General features: G+C 41.8%; 1 protein-coding gene across 4 annotated transcripts in view; it reads right to left on the bottom strand.

Moving 5' to 3' along the window:
• LOC121316031 (endoplasmic reticulum membrane-associated RNA degradation protein-like) overlaps positions 1-15490 on the bottom strand; it is a 42939-nt gene extending 27449 nt beyond the window's left edge. For 3 of the 4 annotated variants that reach the window (XM_041250728.1, XM_041250725.1, XM_041250727.1), the window contains exons 1-2: positions 12608-15229; positions 2632-2734 (exon numbers count right to left, since the gene is read on the bottom strand). In XM_041250728.1, coding sequence (XP_041106662.1) covers positions 2632-2734; positions 12608-12699 — 195 coding nt within the window. In that variant the 5' untranslated portion in view covers positions 12700-15229. Of the gene's footprint in view, positions 1-2631; positions 2735-12607; positions 15230-15388 lie in introns of those variants that run through there. The other variant, XM_041250724.1, reaches the window with a different exon arrangement.
• Between the last annotated feature and the right edge of the window lie 1307 nt (positions 15491-16797).

Raw genomic sequence — 16797 nt, 5'->3', positions numbered from 1 at the left:
AAGTATGGAACCCCCAAGGCTTCTAAATTGCTCATTTGCTTAATTAGACATTTTTACTTGTTTTCAGCTCTTGAACAATTGTATATTTCAAGTGAGCATTTGATAAGTAATTTGAACTGCAACTGTTTAAAACCTGAAAAGAAGTAGAAATGTCTAATTAAGCAAATTATCCATTCAATTAAGGGTCTAGTTAAGTAATTGAGAGCTCAGCTGATATGAAAACCAGTGGACAGAGGGGGTCCCCAGGACCGAGTTTGAGAAGCCATGCCCTAAAGGGACATTGTGAAAACATTTTTAAAAAATACTATCTTGTGCTCACCAGACACTCTCTTGTGCTCACCAGTTAATATCTTGCTGACTGCAGCAGACACCTCGGGCTGGTTTTTCAAAACTTTTAATCTGGATCATATTTGTGATGGAGATTACCTTTATGTGGATCATACTGACCTGGGTTTTCAGAAAATGTCACTGCTGGATTACATTTATCCAGATAACAAATAATCATGATTACGAAATCCAGTTTTTGAAGTAGGCTGGTTCTTAATTTTTTTTTAAAAGAAGTCTTATTTATGCTATAACCTAATTTAACAAAATAAATAAGATAGTGGTAATAATGATTAATCTACACTTTATTTAGTTTTATTTTTTTTTAACAAAAACTAAATTACTTTTAATGTTAGTGCACATTTAACGCATTTAAATAATGGTTATTTTATTTATACCCACTTAGCAGAAATTAAATAACTAAATATAAATTGAATAAAAATAAAACTTGTGAAAAAAGGATCTGTGTTTTTAGACATCTCTTCATCGTATTCCTCGTCGGTCGGGTGTCCAGCATCTCAGACGAGTTTTAAGGAGGCGTAGGTGAAGCATATGCGTATGCTTTTTTTATTAAAGCTATACCACTAAATATGTGTTTTCCTTTTTGCTTGCATGGATACAAAACTTAAATAAATATTTAAATATTATATTCTAACACTATTTGGACATATACTGTGTGTTTGCTATGACAATTCAAACAAAATATCGTTATTTTATGATCATTTAAAAGCTAAATCCATCTCCGCAGTAGGATCACAATAATCCTGGTATCTTCTCTTTAAATTCTGAAAACCCCAATTGCAACACTTAATCTAAAAGTGTTATCGGATTACCAAAACTAAATCTAGATCACAGTAATCCCAATCGCATTTCGATGTTTTCAAAAACCCAATTGCACAATATAATCCAGATCAAACACGGAAATCCAATTACCACAGTTTTGAAAAACTGGCCCCTGGTATTCTTGGTGGATAGGTTTGGAGACATTCACTGTATTTATTCATAGCACAACAACTATGCAAAAACTGGTGTGCTTTTAGGCTCATGCTATCTGAACATAAATACATTAATTTAGTGCATCCAATTTTATTATCTTATTCCTTGAAACATTTCACCCAGTTACAAAAACAAATGTGACAGGAGAAATTTGAGTCATCAATCAGTATTTGCAACTTAATTATCTCGATTTATCATGGTGAAAAGTATGTACACATATGCCCTTTAGATTATACCATAGGCTACATCATACAACAGTTCGTAGCTCCCGAAAGACTAACTTGCAAGATAAAGCTATTTTACCCCATGAAAGACTTCATGTCAAGGAGTAAATTGAGTCACATCTCAGTGATTTGCGAGTTATTATTGGGACCAACACATTGATGATCAAGTCCAATCATGCTTTTGATTTCAGAAAGTGGTTGTAACTGCAACAAAAAAATGATTACTGTCATTTTGACAGATGAGCAATGCAAAGACAGAGAGAAATTACAAAATAAGTGAAAATCAAATGAGGCTACCGCAATCTCTATTAAGTATTAAGCACTAACTCGTGCTCTCCAGATACTAACCTTTTTTTAATTCACACCATGTCCCTTTAGACCAGAGCTTCTCAAACTGGTTGCTGGTTTTCATTCCAACTGAGCTCTTAATTACTTAACTAGACCCTTACTTGAACAGATCATTTGCTTAATTAGACTGTTTTACTTGTTTTCAGCTCTTGAACAGTGGCATATTTCAAGTTAGCTGTAACATTTGATAAGTAACTTGAACTGCAACTGTTTAAGAGCTGAAAACAAGTAAAAATGTCAAATTAAGCAAATTATCAGTTCAATTAAGGTTCTAGTTAAGTAATTAAGAGCTCGGTTGGAATGAAAAACCAGCAGCCACAGGGAGTCCCCAGGACCAAGTTTGAGAAGCCCTGCTTTAGACGGTCCATAGTAAAAGGCCTTGAAAAAAATATTAAATGTGTCTAAGTGAACAATTAGATCAGTTATGTTAATTGACAGCTTGACAGTTGGAATGAAAACCAGAAGACCCTGCGACCCTTAGGACTGGAGTTTGACACCCCTGATCTTGATCCTGTGATGTGTTTAAGTACTAAGGTTACAAACAAAGGCATATTAGACCCATAAATGGACAGAATATGATTGTTGAACTGGAATAAATATTACAAACTAATTACTTATTACTAAATGACAAATGGTTTGGCCAATCGATGATAGTCAAATGGAGGGTTTTTGATAGGACAGCAACATACTAAAGGGCTACACTGTCATAGGTTTTTACACCTGGACTCAAAGCATTTACCTCAGCAGTCAGAAGCCTGTCCGGGCAGTTGTTTGCTTTTGTATAAACCCATCTTAGGCTGGCCTCTAGTTGTGGTAGTATAAGTATCACACAGTCTGCATACCTGAAAGCAAATGAAACAGAAGCAGTTTATTATTTATTATTCCAAATTAAAGAAATTTAATCAGAGCACTGTATTTTTTAAAGAGTAAAAAAAAGGGCAGTGTTAAATACTGGAAATGCTGTTAAAATGCATTTCTGGTACAGATTTGTATCCAGAAAGTAACCATACAGTGGTTCTAATTTTTATTTAACAAGAATTTTGATTGTTTCAAAGTCCTAATGTCCCATATTGAGCAAGCCTTATCATATTTCATTATTATCAAATTATATGGGATGTCTGTGACGGGACAGTTATTAATGTATACAGCTGAAGTGGAAACCACTTTGACCAGACTGAAAATGTGCTAGATTTATTTATTTATAATAACTTATTTACAAATTTTGGGGGGATTATTGTGAATGGCAGAAGTGTTTGTTTGAATGTGAAAATAAAAAACTTTTGACTGGTTTATTGCACCCTATAATGTGCACAAAAAGTAATGTTGCTATCCTAAACCTCTGTTTAAAAATGCATCTTATGAAGTGAACAGCTGAAGCTGGAAGTTTTTTATTTTTTAATAAAAAAAAAAAAAAAAGTGGTTGAGTTTGTCACACCTGTTACTGAAGTGTGTAGACCTAATTTAAATGTGTGCTATATTTATACATATAAATAAAACAAATAATGCAAAAGTATCAAAACGTTAGTTGAGGTCCTGAACAATAGTGAACCTGGAATAAGCAGTGAACTGAGCAAAGCTGCAGAACAGAAAGGAATGCAAGAGACAGGTAGAACCTCAGATTCAAACTACTTGATCGTAGACCGTCCTTACTACCCGGTTCCAAAATTAGTTAAAATAAATACCTGGACTCAAAGGAGTGCAGTAGCTTACCCCTTGGTGTCTTACTGCAAATACATGGAAGCTGCTTTGCTGTACATGTATTGGAGATATAAAATTAGTTTAGTTTGTCCGATTACTTTTACTGCATTCTATCGGTACATTGATTGAATTCAAGTGTGACGTCATAATTAATAGTGTCATATGTAAAATATAATAAAGGGCTATAACAACAACAATACAATACACTAGCATGTTAAATAATACTTTTGTGTGTGTTTTTTGGGGGACTGACAGTGAGCCTGCTAGTTAGTATAAGCGGTTATATTTTCGCAACTACAAAAACAATACATGAAATACGTTGAGTTTTCTAATCCAATTTTGCAATGAAACCAAGTAGTATTATAATACAGTATAACAAATGAAAGCCTGTGACAGAGAAAGAATGAATCTTGGTTAAAAAGGTGGAAGTCGACCACCTAAAAAGGGGGCAGAGCCACGGTACACCAAGTCATCGCCCAGACGGGAAGCGATGTGTAAACCGCGGATTGGAAGAAGATCCCACTCACTAACCAAGGGGGCATGGCTGACAGTACAAAAGAGGACATAGCTAAGCGATCTGTTCCTTTGTTATGGGTAAGGTTAATTGTAGGCCCTTTGCTACCGTCTGATTCCGGGTATACGCATATATTAGTGGTGGTAGATTATGCAACGCGATACCCAGAAGCAGTTCCATTGAGGTCTGCAAGTGCATCTGCGATAGCCAAAGAACTTAATGGCTGATCGTGGAACAAACTTCTTGACTCAAAGATTACAGCAAGTATACAAAATACTCAAAATATGTCCCATTCAAAACTCTGTTTGTCATCCACAGACAGATGGTTTGGTGGAACGTCGACAGAGTGGGCGAGGTTACTGGGCCATCCAGGGCAGAGGCACCAACCGCTTCTGCGTTAATTTCTGTAAGGTATATGCTATTGCCAAATTCGATGCCTACCCCATGCCTCGGGTCGACGAGCTTCTCAACAGACTGGGAATGGCCAAGTTCATCTCAACTTTGGACCTGATGAAGGGATACTGGCAGATCCCATTAACTTGCAGCTCTAGAGAGAAAACTGCATTTTCTACTCCTGATGGTCTGTGCCATTTGGCCTACATGGTGCGCCCTTCTTCCTATCAGAGACTGATGGACCAGGTCTTACACCCACATTGTGAGTATACAGCAGCGTATATTGACGATATGGTTATCTACAGCTCCACCTGGTGAGAGCATCTGGCTAGGATCACGGCCGTCCTTCAGTCTCTAAGGGTAGCCCGACTGACAGCCAACTTGAGAAAATGTGAATTTGCCAAAGAAAAAAAATAAATATTTGGGATTTATTATCGGAAATGGGCAGGTAAACCCATTATCACCAAAGTCAAGGCTTTATTGAACATGGCAATCCCCAAAACCAAGTCTCAGGTGAGGTTTCTATCGAAGATTTATCCCCGAGTATGTCACAGTGGTCAATCCCTTAGTAAACCTCACTAGAAAGTGTGCTCCAAATTTGATTAAATGGTCAGGAGAATGTCAGGGGGCGTTTGACATTGCCAAGCCTCCACCCTCATCGCACAAAAGATTTTAACAAAAGATTCATCCTCCACACCGACGCTTCGGATGTTGGTCTGAGGGCAGTCTTGTCCCAAAAGGCAGATAGAGTAAAGCACTCATCGTGTATCGCAGTAAAAAGCTGCTCCCTCGGGAGTGCAACTACTGCATCGTCAAAAAGGATTGTTTGGCCATAAATGGGCTGCTCACTCTTTACAATATTACCTTTTGGGACATTCATTCTATCTTGTCACAGACCATGCCCCACTCAAGTGGTTAAGAATAATGAAGGACAGTAATGCCCGGATAACTCTGTGGTATCTGGCATTGCAGCCCTTCATGTATCATATGATTCACCGTGCAGGGAAAGACCATGGGTGTAATAAGGAATAGTAGATTTAGCCAAGTGTTCCTTCGGCTCCACTCTGAGTGGTGGGATAGACAGAGGAAGAATGAATCTTGGTTATAAATCACCCTCCCGACCTGTGAGGGCGCTGTGTAAAAGGAACAGTATGCCCTAGACTGGATGCTCTGACAATTCATTCCAGGGAAAGGTGAAAGTCGGCCATCTAGAAAGGGGGAGGAGCCACAGTACACCAAGTCAATCGCCCCAGATGGGAAAAGATGTGGCAGCGGATTGGAGGAAAAAACGGTTGCACTCACTAACCAAGGGGGCGTGGCAGATGGTACAAAAGGGAACATGGTGATCTGTTCCTTTGTTATGGTTATGAGAGAACCGCTGAAGGAGAGTGAAAAAGTAACCGTGAGTGTTTAGTGTTTATTTTGTAGTTTCTAATTGTACTTGTTTGCTCTTATTAGACGGCTAACACATACCAGGAGCTGTCTCTTAAGGCCAGTACCAACCCGGACAACATTTCATAACTGCACAGATAAATTTCATCACTTGAACGTTAGCACTCACTGTGGACTTGTGATCATGTGTGTGTGTGTGTGTGTGTGTGTGTGTCTTTGTGCATGTTTATACTGTGTTTATTATTACAGGACTGTAACCAGTGGTTTAAAACTGTGCAACATACACTGCTGTGTATTGCCTGGGATTATTATTTACAGTCACCATGACCTGGATTAAAAACGGAACCAATAAAGAATTATGTGGACCGTGAATTTTGTGGTCTGTCATCTGTTACACAATGTATCAGTTCTACACCTGCGCACTGCAAACCACTTTACCACAATGCCCCATTTTCCTACTTTGAACAATGAACAGTACTTTTATTTAATGGCCATGACATACACCATTATGTTTTATTAATAAACACATTTCACCAGAAAAAAACTTGATAAATCCAATAAAAGTTAAGAAAAATAACTAGAGGTTGTTGACTCTTTTTACTCCCTAAGCAATGTGTGAATGAAACATGCTCTAAAAGCATCCTTTTTCTCAACCAAAAGTAAAATATCATGTTGACTGTAGCACTGTTTGAGGAAGGCATGTGAATTCTAAAGCGTACACCGACTACAGTGTGAGAAATAGATTACTTTTAAGGCTAGAAATATATAGAGAAAAAAGAATGGAAAGAAGGAGTTAAAATTGTGGATGAGGAAACAAATCTTACATTTCACCACCCCCCCCAAAAAATGCAACATATTTAATTATTTCTCCAGAAGCCACTCACCACAGCAAAGACAAAACAATGACAACTTTAAATGCAGTGACTTTAATAAGCATACACAAAGACAGAACATTATAGACATGTTTATAGCAAAGAATAAGTGGAGAGAACCTAGTCTGGAAGCCAAAGTCTTAATCCGCATCAGTAAACCTCCTACTGTTACACGGTAATTTATTTATATGCAGGGTGTTATTTTGTTTACTGTGGTAAAAATGGGGACGACTTTGAACCAAGTTCTCTGAAGCACTCTTAACTATGAATGCAGCATTTTCTACAGTAGCCTGTCACAGTTTACACAAACAAGATAATAAATACTGTACTACGATTATAGCTTCCAGTAGACTTCTGCAATATCATGATGTTGTTTCTATGATTATATGATGTTAAATTAAAGATCTAAATGTATTTAAAAGTAAACAAACCACGTAGGCCATCTGGGTCAAAAACACGTGCTCCTTTAGAATCTTATGGGACAGAAAAAAGGCAAGCATGTCATTCTGAAATGCCTTGCTTAAACAGTGCCCAACTTGCTGGAGATGTTGTGTAGTGATTGTATATATTATATATTTTTGTAATGTAATAAATTAGAACCAAAACAGCATGTTTTTCCCCTTTGTTTTACAACGGCATTTCCACGTTTGTTTTATTTGAAGCTGTGACAGGGCAAGGTCTGTGCTGGCTGTCTGACACATGCATAATTCTGCAGATTGAGTCAGCAGCCCCACAGGATCAGCCTGTCAATCATGGCCTTGGCAAGGAGAGGTTGGAAGAGGGTGTGGTGTCTCACCCTCTCTCTGAGTGGTCAGGAGGTGTGTCTTGGGGGGTCGTTCAACCTAGAAGAGTTAGGCTTTGCTAATCCTTCAGGCCGGGCTGCTCCTACAGATGAAAACACAGTGACACTGGGTTCGGATGCCAATACAAACAAACTGAGGAAAAAAACGGCAGCGTACCCCAGCAGGACATGTGCTGTTAGGTGGGAAAACCTGGGCAACCCCCCACAGTATAGTGAGGGAATAGCAAAGCACCTGTTATTTTGTAGTTTTGATTAGTGTTTAATTTTCCTTTTTCTTTGTGCATTGTGTTTTGGTTATTATCTCAGACACCTGTGTGTGTACCACAGCCAAACTTTTAACTTTTTTGGTATTGGGTTGAGCTTTGCAGCAGTGCCACCTTATGGTTTAAAGAAATCGGTGCACCTAAGAGGTGTTCCAAATAAAACTCCTGTCTCCCGTGTCAGTGAATTTTTCCCACCCTTCCACAGAACTGTTTAAAGTTAATGTTCAGTTTTCATTTGCTTGTTCAGCTACAAAAAGGCACAAGTAAACCTCATGTTATTACTTTATGAAAACGTGTCTATGGCCACTGTTTACTGTGGAGAAACAGCAATGGCAAGGAATGAAAAAAAAGTAATAAATAAATAAAATGCGGTGTCAACTTTATGTACTATTTATTTTTAGAATAAACAAAACAACGTTTAACTTGAACTGCTATTTGGCATCTTTTGTTTTGTAGTAAATTCACTGGGGTAAAGTAAGGCCTACACAACTTATTCTTTACTCCTGGGATATGTTTCTACTTTAACGTGTTACATATTGTAATGTCTTGCTGTGAAATACAGGCATACACACGGGCCACACCCACTGCCCCAGCTGCTATACTGTCTCTGCCGGAGTTCTGAGTAACATAATGACTTTTATTAGTTTTTGAAAACGAACGAATATTTAAATTATGAGCGAATATCCAAAAATAAAAATCCTGTGTTCGTCCCAGCACTTGTTAATATATATATTTTTTTTGTTTTTTTATATTATTATTATTATTATTATTATTATTATTATTATTATTATTATTATTATTATTATGATGATGATGATGACTCAAACCTAAAATTCTATCTGCCATGAATGGTATGTGTTGGCATTCCCAATCATAGTGGTGCAGATATTGACACCATGGGCTTTGTCTGGAACTCGGGCACATGCCAGCTAAAGGTACTACCAGTGCAAAAGGTTTTACATTTACAGGTAAAAGAAACAGACTACCCTGTAACACTACTAAATAAAACTCTTAATGTATGTTCTTCATTTACACAAGCAACACAAACAGACAATCTGTGTACTCAACTTGACTGTTTTAAAAACATAAGTGAAACAAATGTTGCCTTTTGTGATACTACAAATACAACTGTTAATGTATGTTCTTGTAACAAAGGAACACAAACAGATGATCTGTATTCCACTTGATTTATTTAAAAACATAAGTGACACAAATTTAAATGTAGATACACAACACGACACCAACATGTGAGCAATATACCGATGAATCCGCAGAGGATTCTTCAATTGAAGAAAATGTTTTTAGTCAAGATACTTTACATTGTACTTTATCACAAAAGGCAACATTGGGTAATTTTACATGTTAGGTTCTCCCATCAGCTACATTCCATTTATCAATGGCAGATTGGTCTCTGCTCCTTGAGCTAAAACGTGGGACGTATTTCCAGAAATATTCATGCAAAGCATAAATGCAAATAAAATGAAAGATTCCAGTCCTTACTGTGTCCTATCACTAAAAAACCATTGTTTCAGTACATCAGGGGGCAATGAGTCGTCTTTGCCATGACAAAAAGATTGACCTCAGCTTCCCCAAAGCGTTCCCAAATGTGCTGCACCACCTGAGGGTACAGTCGCCACTCACTGTCCACTGCCCAGTTCAACACTCCCGGGAGATGTACAGCCCGGAGGGATGGGTGTAGGGGTGTAGCCGAAAGGCATTGAGCCATGCTTAAAATAGGCACATGTGAAGTAACACCAGTTGGATGGCTGACGAAGATGCGGCCATCATATCCAGTAATTTTTGGCACAAGACCAATTGTACAGCGAACCCATGTTGAAACAGGGCCACAGTTGTGAATGGCAGCTACTCTGTCGCCCAACAGGTAGGCTTGCATCATGAGGAAATCCAGCCAGAGACCAAAGTAAACCATATTCTGCACCGGTATTAATTGGCTTTTTGCATAGTTGAGGGTGAAGACCAAGCCTCAACAGATGCTCCATCAGAAATCGCTGTGTGGGCCATTGCTCCTACCTGGGACTAGAAACAAATCAACCAGCCATCTAGGTAGTTCATCACCCTGATCCCTTGCAGCTGCCAGGGAGCTAGGATGGCATCCAAGCACTTTGAAAATGTGTGGGGGGCTAAGGAGTGGCCAAATGGCAGCACAGAAAACTCAAAGACGCTCCCCTGAAAGGCAAAGCAGAGATATTTCCTGTGCGCTGGATGGATAGGAACATGAAAATACGCGTCCTTCAGGTCCACTGTTGTAAACCAGTCACCCGGCCAGACAGACTGGAGGATGTGGTTATATGTGACCATCTGGAACCTCCTCTCCCTCAAGAGCCCGTTTAGTTTTTTCAGGTTTTTCAGGTGGGCTTCTGTAATCCTGCATTGGCCTTAGGGCATACAGGACCCTTGGACAGACCTCCAACTAGATCAACTCCTCCCTTTTTCTACCCCTCGAGGGTAATCTATAGCAGTTGCTGGCCGAACTTGCTGGATCCTGCGCGCAAGACATACTCTGTGCTGGGCTCGAGAGCAGGCGGAGGGGGGAGAACTGGGATCCCGAGGTCAAAGATGGCTCTCCCAGGCTAGCTGCAAGGGTCTCCCCTGTGAACTGCGCCATTCTGTTCTGCAAGGTCTTTTCCTTGGATCCGGCGCAAATAGTGCAGAATGTCTTATCTGCCAAGGCAGCAGAGGCGTGCTCAATGCCCAGGTACTTGACACGCAAAGTGTGTTTATCCTGCGGGGGCAGATTCCACCTGCAGGACGTGCACGGGTGAAAGTTCGACATTGAGGCTGACAAACGCCGAAGCTATAAGCACCAAGGCACTTAAAACCTTGAGGGGATCGAATGTGCTCGTGCAACAAGTGATTTTGGACCGAGGGCATAGATGCCCCAAAGCGTCGAGGCCCTGGGGTACTGAGGGTGTCGAAGCACCGAGGTACCGAGGCTATGGAGCACCAGGGACCCGAGGATCTTGTGGATACTGGTGCACAAGGCTTAAAATGCCTAGAAGCATCGAAGCGCCTTGAAAAAGCCTCGAGGCGTACAGTCCTCAAGGCACAGAGGATGCCGAAGCACAGAGGCACGAAGCCACTGATGTCGGGAAGCACTTGAACACAGAGGGTGCCCAGACTTTATTGTACCGAGGGCGCCAAAGCACAGAGGACCCGAGGGTAACACGAGTGTCGAGGCCTAAACACTGGGGTGCCGAAGCACCGAGCACCAAGTACCGAGGACAAAGCACCAAGGTACTGGTCTGTGTCTATTTCTGGGCTGCTTGCAGTCACACAACCAGGAACGGCGCGTAGCTTACAACGGTGTGGAGAGTAGCCTACAGACAGTAAAGGCTGATTGCTAAAATGCTTTCTTTCTGTTTCTATCGCGGAAGCTGCATTTGCTGCCAATGCCATTACTGTCATAGCTTACTTTTAATATTTATTTAGCGAGGCGACATTCCATTGTACTTTGTTTCAACGTACACCGTATTCAGGTCTATACACAGGTCCTTACTTTCACATAGACAGCCGGTGTCTTTGAAACCTGTCCTTTTATAAATTCTGAGCTTGTTAAATTACGAACCATGTTTTTGGATAGCTAGGGCATTGTGAGAGATGTAGATTTTCATTCCTCATTTAAAAACAGCAAGAACTACATTTCCTTTTTTTCCACCCACAATTTTAATACCTACCTTACATTTCAGGGTAAAGACTGCATACTATTTAGGGTCCTTTTTATCTCCCTTCTACAATTTGACCCCTTATTCTACCACAAAATTAATTTACACATAAACACCCCCTTCTCATTTTTATTTCACATATATTCAGACAGGTTCAGGAAAAACAGCAATTTTATCATCCAGCAATTACACAGATGTTAGATTTAAACGTAGATTTCGCACTTCTTTCGTTTAACCATTATTCAAACAAGTTTACAGTCCACTTCTGTACTTCTCAAAGTAATCGCTGGCAATGATATTGAGGACTTCATCTGTTTCAGGTTCAATAAAACTATCAGTAACCGTACTCTCCTTTCCTTGTTCACATTCCTTTGTTTTTTTGCATTTTTATTTACTAGTGACACTTTTTTTCTACATCTAAAACATAGTCCTTGCTACTATCTTCACTTACAACAGACACTACTGTGTCTGTGTAAATGGGATTTCAAACTCAAACTCCAGCAATGTGAGATGCAAACATTTGAATTGTTTGAACTAAGCTAACAAAGGAGCAAAAACCAAATTAAAATTACCAAATTAACAACCAATTGAATTTAGTTATCAAAAAAGTATCAATTAGGAAGAAATGTGGCATAAACAACTCAAAGTATTGAATCGGTAAGAAAATAATCCACAGTTTGTCATGCCCAACGGCACTGGAAACAGTGAATTACTTTTACAGATTCAAGACTTATTGTTGTTTATCTCGTACTTATTAGATGACATAACTAAATTGGATGTAAGATTAGCATCACCTAGATAAATAAAAATAAACTATATGAACATAATTTAGACCGTTAACAGATCTAACATCATGTAATCAAAGAAACTCCAAAATGATATCACAAAAGTACTGTATTTCATGTTAGATATCAAAAAGGGAAATGTTTCAATTTTTGTCAGTTTTTTTTTTGAAGTATATGGAAAACTACAAAGCAGTATGCAATTCAATATTATTAATGTAACATTATTCAGCGGGTTCCATTCAAGCAAAATGAGTTAATTCTATAGGGTGATGCAAAACTTTTGGCCACAGCTGTACTTTAAGGTAAATCTTACCTTTTTTGTCTAAAAGCAGTGATCCCTGCAGTCCAACATGGTAGCATAATCTCCAGAACAAAATCTGACTTGCCAATCAAATCTTCTCCCATAGACAGAATACCTTCTTGATCTGAAACAGAACCATTAAAGTTGGAATTTACACTGAAATATATCCTGTATATAAACTCAACTGACCTTTCAATTCTGTTGGATCCTACTTTACATAGAAATTATTCTAAATGATAATAACTCAATATTGATTTAAAGTATCACAAACACAGGTAAACGTGAAGTTGACCAATTTAGAAAACTGCTTTTTAAATGGGTTGCAGGTATTGGCTTTATCTGACTTATCATCACGTTTTAGGTTTTTCTGTGAAAACATGTTGTTATTGTAACGTCATCATCAGTGGCGGACATAGGGGTGACAGAAATGGTAGGCAACTGAATCAGTTAAGTAGGCAAACAACAACTGGGGTCTAGGGGTCACTTTGGCCCATATAAGCTGGTGTTATGAAAACAAAATGGTGTATTCTTATGTATTTTGACTGCAAGGGCAGGCCCTGGGCTGGAGCCTGGCTGGCCTAGTGGTCACGCGCAGACAGCTGTGGCTGTCGCAGGTGGGGGTGCCTGATGCTAATAAGGCTGTGCTTTTGGACGCGCCTATATCACCAGGCCGTACCTTTGGTCCAGCAGTGGAGGAGATCCTGCAGCGGTCTTTCCGAGAATGCGAGGCGTCTAGGCAGGTGGCCGCGTTGCTCCCTCCCCCTGCTCTGGCGCGGGGTAGGTCAAGCCACTGGCACACACCTCTGATGCGGACTGTCACCAGGACGGTGCTAGTCCCCACAGCCCTGCTGGGTGACCTTAGGCGTCGCCTACAGGCCTCACCTCAGGCAAGGGACAGGGTTCAACCGCAACGTGGAGGGCGCGCAGGCTGTGGCCAGTCCATGTAGCAGCACCCTAGAAGGCGGTTTCAGGGCAATCGCTCTAGGCAACTGCCTCACTCAGCCCAGCCTCAGCCTCAACCATCCCAGCAGGGCCCCTGAAGGCTTGCAGCCTCAGACCCAGTTTACTGTAAAACAGCTGCATTACTGGCGCACTTACACCTCAGATGCGTGGGTGCTGGCAAACGTACAATACGATTACGCACTTCAGTTTCGCTTGGGACCCCCTTCTTTTCGCAGTGCCACGACTACATTCGTGACGGATTTGTTTCAGGCCTCGGTGCTCCAGACCGAAGTGGCAGCCTTGCTGGGCAAGCACGCCATTTGTCTCGTAGACCCCACCTCTCAAGGAGAAGGGTTCTACTCAAGATACTTTCTGGTTCCAAAGAAAGACAGCGGCTTTCGCAAGGGGTCAGAGTGATGAACTACCTCGACGACTGGTTGATCCGTTCCCAGTAGCAGGAGGGAGCGGTGGCATACACATCGCTTGTGACTGAGCATCTGGTGAGGCTGGGCCTCACCATCAACAATGCCAAGAGTTGGCTGACGCCGGTGCAGTGCACAATGTATGCGAGTCTCCAGTTGGACTCCACTATGATGCGTGCATACGACAGAGTAGCAGCTCTCCAGCACCATCTCTCCCTGTTTGGACATGGATCGAGGGTGCCCCTTGTTTTGTGCCAGAAACTACTGAGTCTGATGGCTGCAGTGATTTCATCCATCGAGCTGGGCTTATTGCGCATGCACCCACTGCAAGCGTGGCTCAATGCGTTTCATCCGCATCCCAAGCGCGAAGGACACCGTCGGCTGACAATGTGTCTTGCTTGCTCGTCGGCCCTGCGCTGGTGGAGGACGACCTCTCACCTGCGCCAAGGGATCCGAATGGGAGTAGTTTCCAACCGCAGGGTAGTGATGATGGACACCTCCTACTCAGGTTGGGGCGCGGTCTGCGAAGGCAGAGGAGTCAGTGGGTCTCTGGTCAGGCCGCTGGACGTCCCTGCATATCAACATGCTGGAGCTGCAGGCGGTTCTCCTTGCTCTCCAACGCTTCCTACCAGTGGTACGCAACAAACGTGTTGATCCACACGGACAACACATCAGTGGTGGCGTATGTCAACCACCAGGGTGGCCTTCAGTCCCTGGGGTTGCATCGTCTTGCCTTCAGGCTTTTGACTTGGGCCCAAAGGAACCTGCTGTCCCTTCTTGCGACATATCTCCCGGTCATGGACAATCAGGTGACGGACCTGCTCGAGAGAGAGAGAGGGGGTCCGCATCCGTCGGAGTATCGGCTCAATCCTTGGGAATGGTTCGGGAAGGTGCAGATCGATCTCTTCGCCTCAGCGGAGATGACACATTGCTCCCTGTGGCAGTGGCGGTGGCAGGATTTTATTCCTGGCTGGGCCCCAAATTTACACAGAGGGGCCGTTTATGACTTAATGATGTAAACGTAATGACATAATTACCAATATGTGTACTGAGGACACTCTAAACTGTCAGAAACAGCACCATATTTATCAAGAACACACTTTCTACCAAAACATTTTGACATCTGATTTCCCACCAACAGGCATATCAGCACAAACTCCATAACGTTAGCGAGCTGCAAGTCACTATCACACAAAGAAAAGCTCTCAAACGAGTATTCAACTTCCCAAAGTGAGCTTAAATTTAGAAAGCTCTCATACAGTGACTAAAAGTGAATGTCAATATTTCCCTTTGAGCTTTAGAAAAGTGTCAGTTATATGGGAACAAAAACAAACAGGAATAGAGGCATGAGTTGAGCATAACATACAGTGCATCTCAGCTGCATCAGTCAACTGAATTCAAACTGATAAAATTAAATTTAGGTACTTACGTTACTGGCGCATTTGTTGACCGTCGGTTCGTATTCTTTTTACAAAATTTGTTGGGACACAGCTAATGCGTAAGACACAAACATAGCTCCAATTTACTGCAAAGTTGGCCAAACGTTCCGTATTATTATATTTCTTAGCAGACACCCTTATCTAGGGTGACTTACAATTGTTACAAGATATCACATTATTTTGTACATACAATTACCCATTTATACAGTATAAATAACTAAACAGCAGCTGCACAAGCTGGTTGCTTGCGTGCCTTGCATTGAAAGAACAGTTCCTGTATGTTTGCTGCCGACGAGCTTAATTTTGATGACGCAAGATCTCATATCTCAGCCGTCCAATCACCAATCGTTTCATAACCATGACAACGGTACTGAAGTGGGTGGGACGGATATATTTTTTGAACCATGAGGATGAGCTAGATTACAGCTGATTTCATTCTCATACGGTTTGGCATGAAATTTTTTTTAATTGTCAATCGCTCCATAACTGGGTGGGCCCAGACCCCTCAGGCCCTGCCCTGTGGTACTCCCTCCACCACTTAGGAGGTCCACTCGGCATCGACGCCCTAGCCCACATATGGCCCAGAGCGCTCCTTTACACGTTCCCGCCTCTGCCATTACTCCCGGCCTTTCTCGAAAAGGTCTGGTCAGAGAAGGCGACAATTCCCCTAGTGGCCCCCAGGTGGCCCAGGAGAATCTGGTTCTCGACCCTGTGCCAGCTATTGAACTAACGGTCATGACCCAATCTCTTGTCCCATGCCTGTCATCTTGCAGTTTCTGCAAGATCTGCTTCAGGTTTCTCCGAGGCTTTCGGCAGTTGCGCCCTCCTGGGAGGGCTACTCTCCCCAAATGGAGTCTTGAGGTTGTACTGGTCTCACACAGGCCCCGTTTGAGAGTGCGCTGTGTCAGTCTGACCAGCTCTTCGTCAGCCATGGTACACTGACCCTGGGACAGCACCTCTCCAAGCAGCGACTGCCGCATTGGATTGTGGATATAGTCTCGACTGCATATAAAGGTGCTGGCATACCTCCGCCTGGATGGGTAGCCGCACATTTCAGAGGTGTGGCTACGTCATGGGTCCTCTTTAGAGGTGCCTCCATGGCTGAAATTTGTGATGCGCCTAGCTGGGCTACACCGCATAATTTTTCCAGGTTCTATCGCCTTAACGTGATAGATCCTTCCTTGCCTTCATTAGGCACGAGGGTCCTTGAGGTTGCACGTTCGCACCGCTGACCTTTGGTCAGGCAATGCTGAGTCGTCCCTCGTGTGCTGCCGTTCTTCCCTCCCTCGTGACGGCTCTGGTATTAGTTTTCCCATAAATGATGTTTGGTGGCAGTTTTTGAATAGAAAGGGAACGTTACTTTACCTCCATTAAACCTCTCTGTCGAATCTTATTGCGC

Source organism: Polyodon spathula, chromosome 5 (genome assembly GCF_017654505.1).
Source record: "Polyodon spathula isolate WHYD16114869_AA chromosome 5, ASM1765450v1, whole genome shotgun sequence".
Classification (NCBI taxonomy): domain Eukaryota; kingdom Metazoa; phylum Chordata; class Actinopteri; order Acipenseriformes; family Polyodontidae; genus Polyodon; species Polyodon spathula.
This window is presented reverse-complemented; position numbering and strand designations above follow the sequence as displayed.